This window comes from Sinocyclocheilus rhinocerous, unplaced genomic scaffold, assembly GCF_001515625.1.
Source record: "Sinocyclocheilus rhinocerous isolate Xijiao unplaced genomic scaffold, SAMN03320098_v1.1 scaffold1589, whole genome shotgun sequence".
Taxonomy (NCBI): domain Eukaryota; kingdom Metazoa; phylum Chordata; class Actinopteri; order Cypriniformes; family Cyprinidae; genus Sinocyclocheilus; species Sinocyclocheilus rhinocerous.
The window spans coordinates 375,059-382,751 of NW_015648634.1; the positions used below are offsets into that span (position 1 = coordinate 375,059).

The 7,693-nt window shown below is 33.1% G+C and overlaps 1 protein-coding gene across 2 annotated transcripts in view; it reads right to left on the reverse strand.

The window, feature by feature from the left end:
- LOC107710079 (leucine-rich repeats and immunoglobulin-like domains protein 3) overlaps positions 1 to 2,666 on the reverse strand; it is a 35,249-nt gene extending 32,583 nt beyond the window's left edge. For both annotated transcript variants that reach the window (XM_016514786.1, XM_016514787.1), the window contains exon 1: positions 2,269 to 2,666. In XM_016514786.1, coding sequence (XP_016370272.1) covers positions 2,269 to 2,447 — 179 coding nt within the window. In that variant the 5' untranslated portion in view covers positions 2,448 to 2,666. The remainder of the gene's footprint in view (positions 1 to 2,268) is intronic.
- Positions 2,667 to 7,693: the final 5,027 nt, after the last annotated feature.

A 7,693-nucleotide genomic window follows, 5' to 3' on the forward strand; every position in this document is an offset into this window, starting at 1 on the left:
GGAAGGAAGGAAGGAAGGAAGGATGGATGGAAGGAAGGAAGGATGGAAGGATGGATGGATGGATGGATGGAAGGAAGGATGGATGGAAACTTGTCCCAAACATAATAAATACTTTACAAAAAAGTCAAAAAATAAAAATAAATAAATAATTTCCAAACAAAGTACATGTCCAAAAATAAAAATAAATAATTTCCAATAAAAAAACATGTCCAAAAAATAAATAAATTCCAAAAAAAGTGTTCAAAAATAAAAATAAATAATTTCCAATAAAAAAACATTTCCAAAAAATAAATAAATTCCAAAAAAAGTGTCCAAAAATAAAAATAAATTATTTCCAAAATAAGTAAATAAATACCAACAAAAATCTCCAAAAATAAAAAAAATAATCCAACAAAAATGTCAAAAATAAATAATTTCCAACCCAAAAAATGTCCAAAATAACTATTTATTTATTTTAATTTTCAACCAAAAAATGTCCAAAAAAAAAAAAGAACTATTTATTTTTTTTATTTTCCAAAATAAAACATGTCACAAACACACACACACACACATACCTTTTGGTAATGCTGGTATTAAATCTATTTCTTTAGCATGTTTTAGCATTAATACTGACTGATCAATTAAAGACTGAGTAAAAGGTGTGCGTGGGTTCAGAGTTTAACTATGAAACTAAAGTGGTGTAAAACAGCTGCTGCCGTCTCAAACTCTCCACGGCACTGAAAAAACCCTCGGCTCTTTCCAGATGTAAATCATGAAAAGCTTTTTCCTTCTATTATTCCATTCTGGCAGCGAGAGCCCTTCACAGCCAAAAACTTCAGGCCTCCATTTCTCCCTCCCTCTCTCTCTCTTTCTACACATCGGCTCCTAATGGCTTCCATCTCTGGTTGGGTTTAGCTGCTAATTCAGCAGAAATAATGGGCCTGGGGAAAACAAAAGCTCAGGCAGTTTAATGCGTGAACATGTGCTGCAGAGCTGCTCATAAATCAGCATCACCTCCTGAAGCCCCGAGGACTCTCGTTCTCCTTCAAACCAACATCTAGAAGGAGCCGGAGTCTCTTACAAGACGATCGCTTCATCCCACTCTTTGTGAACGCAATGCAATTTACATTTTTACAAAAATTGCTAGTAAATTTCACAAAGAAATGGCAAGCAACGCATTAATTTAACATGACATTTTGAAGTAGAAAAACTTCAATAATCTTGTTTTTATTTACAACTTTCGAAGAATAATTTTTTTGTGTGTTTTGACATAAATGACTAACACTTATTTATTTAGTCAAATTATTCAATCGTATTTTTGAAATGTTTTTTGATGGAAACTATTTATTTCTTTCTTTTTGAACATGTTTTTTTTTGTGTTCTCATTATTTGTTGCTCAAAATATGGTTTAATTTCTCTTTCTACAAAGAGTTTGTCTATTTACAACACAGATCATCAATATATTTGGATTTTACAAGGATTTATATACTCACAAACAATTACAAAGAAATACAAAGAAAGTAGAAAAACTCCAATCAAAAATAAAAATAAATAATTTCCAATAAAAAACATGTAAAAAAAAAAAAAAAGTGTCCAAAAGTAAAAATAACTACTTAAAAAAAAAAGTTAAATCATGAATAAATATTAAGAAAAAAAACGTCCAAAAATAAAAAATAAACATTATTTCCAAAAGACGGGACATAAATAAATCAATAAATATCAACAAAAATGTGTCAAAAATAAATAACTATTTATTTATGTTAATTTTCAACAAAAACATGTCCAAAAATATTCATTTATAACTTTGAAAAATCATTTTAGAGTGTTTTGACAAATGACAACCACTGATTTTATTTTTTTAGTCACAAAATCAACTTGTATATAATATAATATGTTGATCAAAACATGATTTCGTTTCTCTTCCTATAAGAATGTGTATGGTTTTCAACACAGAACATGAGAAAATATTTGGAATTTGTGGTTTTGTTTAGGTTTAGATTTAGGGCCTTTAAACAACACACACACACACAAAACAAAACAAAGCAAAATCAAACTAACTCAACATCGTGTGTTTGACTAGCGTTAGCTAGTTTCTATTTACACGTTCAGTCGTGTTTGTTTTGGCTGTTTTTCAGTACACTAACGCTTCAGTCATTTATTAACTGCACCTACAGTTATAGTTTTCTACGCTGTGTGTTTTTCCTCATGTTTAACTGCAGCTGAATCTATGGAAGCGAATGTTTTGCTGGATGTTTAGACACACAAAGGATCTGAGGTAAAAACACTCACAGACGCGCGATCCGCGCGGGCAGACGCTCCGAGATCCCGCCGCGCTTCAAGCCGCTGCAGTCCGCCACAGATCCCGCACACGAGCACCCAGACGGACACGGATCCGGTTCCGAGAGAATAAATCCCGTAACGTGAAACACGAGCAGCACGAAGCTCACAGCGCGAACGGGCTGCGGCATTTTCACCCGGAGACAAAAACTAATCAAAAAGTTCGCGAAATCGATCCGTAAAAGTTTTAAATCCGCGCGAATATGGAAGAGGGCGAAGTTCTTGGCGGGTCCGCGTCAACTGAATCTCCTTTTCGCGATTAATATCATGTGTAAAAGTGCAGATATCAGCGCCTCAGCGCCCGTTCCATCTCTGAGGAACTTTTTCCACCGCGCTGGAATCAGAGCAGCATTCCGCGAAGGCAACCGCGAGAGGGATTCTGGGTAATGTAGTGCAGAGACGGGTACGGTTAAAGGGATAGTTCACCCAAAAATGAATATTTGATGTTTATCTGCTTAGCCCCAGGGCATCCAAGATGTAGGTGACTTTGTTTCTTCAGTAGAACACATATGATGATTTTTAACTTTAACCGTTGCAGTCTATCAGTCGTATAATGCATGGCAATGGTAACAATATCTATGAGAGTAATTAAGGAGTGAATCTGAAATTTTTTTTCAAATGTCACCATTGTAGGCTATTACCATGTTTTTTTTACTGTATTTACCCCTTTTTGATTTTATACTCTGAAGTTTTCAAAAAAATTTTTACTTGCATAAACTTTCACTTTCAGATGAAAAAGTGATCAGTTTTTTTTTATGCAGCAATGGCGACATATTCATGTTTATCGACAAAATTCCATTCCAAAAGTGTGTGAGATATGAGGAAAAGCGGGAATATATTTCACAAAAGTTTTTGACACTAAAATACATTCATAGATAATTTTACACAAAGCATTTTGGACACCTAATGGTAGGTTTACATGGTTATATCTCTTCAAAAATAATTGTAAAAAATAAATGATGTGGCTCTTAAAGACTAAAAACGATGCATTTTTTAGAATGTTTCATGCATCTCTTGCATTATGCATTATGAGGGTTAATAACTATTAAATTCAGCCCTGGCTTACATAAAAACACTTGAACTTAAAACAGATTTTATGTTTTATAGCTCTGGCTCTTAAAACTTGAATGAAGCCAGTAATTGCTAGATTAACAACTACATGAACCATTACAAATGAAACACACATTGAGTCTATCTATCTGTCTATCATCTATCTGTCTATCTATCTGTCTGTCTGTCTGTCTGTCTATCTATCTATATATACACATATATATAGTTTTTATTAATTTTATTTCCGTTTAAGTTATCTTAGTACAACAAATGTATTATTTTATATATTTATTATTTATATTATAAATTTAACATTTTTATTTATTTATTTATTTAAATACATTTATTCATTTATTTAAATGTTTAAGTGTTTTTATGGTTGTAATTTTACTTTCAGGTGTAGTTCACTAAGTCTGATTCAAACCCTTTAAGTCGGGTCGTGTAGCGCGAGTCTCGGGTCTGGCGTTCAGGTGCCAGTCATTATACTCAGAATAGCAACAGAGAAAACAGTGTCTTCCCAGCATGCATTGCTCTGACGGCTCGTCTCAGCCAGTACAAACACGAGCGCAGGGCTGGTTTTGCAGGAACGGATTGTGTGTTTTACAGGTGACACTCAAACACCGCAGCAAACGTGTGGAAGAAGAGCTGATTCTGCTGCGTACAGTAATATTTCTCAAGTCTTTAACCCTACTGTAGTATATTTAATACACATGTCTAAGGCCTGTGTAGCTGCCGCTGAACATCTGTCTCATGGTTTTGACGTGTTTGGATGTGTGACTGATGCTCATAACAGCTCGAGAGCCGAACACAAACCCGGCTCTGTGAGTGTGAGCGCCACTCATAAAGAGAGCAGTGTGCGACACACGCCGTTCATAATTAATGAAATTACACACTGAATCATTGAGTTTATCCTCGGGCCGCGAGCCAGATGAGTCCAACTGTATGCACAGAACCAGATTTCTTAAACCGGCCTAGTTTACACAAACACACTTTCAGTGATTCCCAAAGAAAGGTTTATTTCTCCGTTTATTTCTCAAAGTCTCAGATGTTTCTCCTTGTCATTCAGCTGGAGAAATAGAGATCGTTCGATGAGAAATGTTTGAGATCTCTGACTTTTGGCAAAATCTGAGCACAGTTTGAGACATTGTTGAGACGCGTGGGAGATTTCTGAGGTCTTTTATAGGAAGCAATCAGGAGTCTCAGTTTGTGCTCCAATTAATCTCTCGGCTCTCTAGAAGAAGCAAACGAGATCTCAATTGTGTGTTTTTTTTTATCTTAAATTCTGGTTTTAATCTTATATGTGGACCACAAATCATCTGAAAGCTGAATAAATAAGCTTTCCATTGATGTATGGTTTGTTAGGATAGGACAATATTTGGCCGAGATACAACTATTTTAAAATCTGGAATCTGGAAAAAAATATGGAAAATGCAAAAAATCTAAATATTGAGAAAATCATCTTTAAAGTTGTCCAAATGAAGTTCTTAGCAATGCATATTACTAATAAAAAATTAAGTTTTGATATATTTACGGTAAGAAATTTACAAAATATCTTCATGGAACATGATCTTTACTTAATATCCTAATGATTTTTGGCATAAAAGAAAAATCTATAATTTTGACCCATACAATGTATTGTTGGCTATTGCTACAAATATACCCCAGCGACTTCAGACTGCTTTTGTGCTCCAGGCTCACATATTTATATTTAAAGTTATATTAAACTATATTAAAACTATAAAGACATATATAAAAAACAAATGACTAAAACATTAACTAAAATTAAAATGAAGCCATAAAAGCATGTCAATGATACTAAAATATTTGTGTTCTTCAGTGTCAGTCGTAAGCTAAACGAGGATGCACTAGTGCACTTGCACGGCTGTGGACTGGAGCAGAAACTATTGACTGCATATGAAATTGTCACGTGTGAGCAAAACAAAGTCTCGTCTGCAGTGCTGTGCAGAACGCTCTGTTTCTCTCATCGCTGAATATCTTCAGACCACAGAAGCCAGTGGACGGACAAACACAAATGTGTGGAAACCACTGAGAAACACGAGCACAATTACACTGAACAACAGCATCTGATCAGAGACGCACTGCATGGACTGAATGATTTAAACCACAGTATACTGTCAAAAATCTGACGGTTCATGAATTAAGCATCAGTTCGCATGCTTCAGATTAATCATTCTGCATGTTGATTCAAGATTTGAATTGTTCAGTTGGAGATCCAGTAAGAGATTAATTCATTTAGGGGCGGTATTTTAAATTCTATATATTTCTGTGCTATTATTGTTAACTAAAACTATAAAAAATCTATTGGTAACTGAAATAAAGCTGAAATAATATAAAATATAAATATTAAATACAAAAATTAAACTTGCATTGTTACCAAATAACTGAAATAAAATAAGTTTAAGAACTAAAATGACGGAAATAAAAAAAAATACAAATAAAAATGACAAAAGCATATATATACACACACACACACACACACACACTCACACACACACACACACACAATATTCACAAAACAATTAGTTCTAGTTAACAATAAAACTAGAACTATAAAATGGTTTTATAAATTGTCTAATAAAGCTGAAATAAGATATAAATATTGGATAAAAACTTTAAATAATCTTGAGTTAAATACAATAATCTTACTACAACTAAAACTGAAATAAAAATACTTTAAAGCTAAATGGAAAAGTGTTTTAAAAAATCTAATAAAATGACAAAAGCACATTACAAAATTACTAAAACAAACTAAAATGAAAATATAAAAATACAAGCTATAACTGAAAATATTGATTGAAAACTATAACAGAATATAAATAGTAATAGTTTTCTAACGATATAAAAATAAGGAATAATGATTCAATACAATAAATTCTTCATCTGAAACATTGTAAAAAAAATTTTTGTTTGTTTTGTTAAGTTGTAAGTAAAACAAAGATTATACTGTTTCAGTTTTTCATGTTTTTTATGTTCCTGCGATACCAAAACATCAATAAAGAAACCAATCATATTTTGGGGAATTAAAAATCTATGCATAAAAGTAACAAAGAACAATGATATTCTGCACACACACAGCAGGTTTTAAATTATAACTTATAAACCAATAAAGACAGACCTGTTGTGAACCCAGAGGTTGTTAACCGATAGTATTTGCGTTTGTTGAATCCATCTGTTCGCATTATTACAACTTATTTAGGAATAATCATGTTTAACACCGGAATTTGTGGCGGGGAAACTACATTACCCATGATGCCGTGCGGCAAAATTCCACCAATCAGAGAGTTGCATATACATATTTGTATATATTTTGCAATATAATTAAAACATGCTATTTCTATAGATATAATTAACAACTTTAAATGAATAGTTTTATATTTCACCGTCGTTTTTAATTTATGTCATTCGCAAAGCCTCACGGGATTGTAGTTCTTTTTTTTCTTTTTCATTAAGTTCGGTTTCTGTCCGATTTTCAAATACTTTTTTGCTTCCAGTCAGAGTTTGTAATGTTGTGATTCTCCTCGAAGCTGGTTGGTTTTGTTCACGACTTATAACGCTTTGTTTTAAAATCCCTATGAGAAGAATGAATGGAGAGAGGATCTGGTTGAATAAGCTCAATGACGCCACCTGGAGGCAATATTCAACACAAGAATCATAAAAATAAAATGCGTGTCTCATGATTTAAACAGTGGAGAGGGTATGAATATATCTTTAGCCTACATAGAGTAGAATATCTAAGTATCCGCATTCATACTGTGCAACTAAAAAATAAAAACAAATACATTTGACTTGACTTGAACACTGATAATAAATCGATCCGATCAGGATTCTGTGTCAGAATAGAGAAGAACCTGTTCATTCACAGGTAAACAGATCCTGGAACTTTGTGGGTTTGGTTTGCCATTAATATTTGAACATATAGTCCATAACTGAATATTTATGCAGCAGTGTTTGTTTGGATGTCTAATTTGAGCACAAGATCCGACCGCAGGCCTTGCTTCTCAGCACAAAAATGCACGTTTAAGTTTTTTTTTCTTGGTTGTGTGAACTTTATAGGAACGTTACTTTTGAATGTTCTCAAATGAGTAATAGCTAGTACAAAAAACGTTGATGAATGATGTATAAATAACATTTTAGTGCTAACGTTTTGAGAACATTAGTAAAAAACCAGATAAGTCTGAACGAACGTTCGATTATCTTTAGTGCTGTCAAATCGATTAATCGCATCCAAAATAAAAGTTTGTGTTTACATAATATATGTGTGTGCACTGTGTATATTTATATGTACACACACACACACACACACACA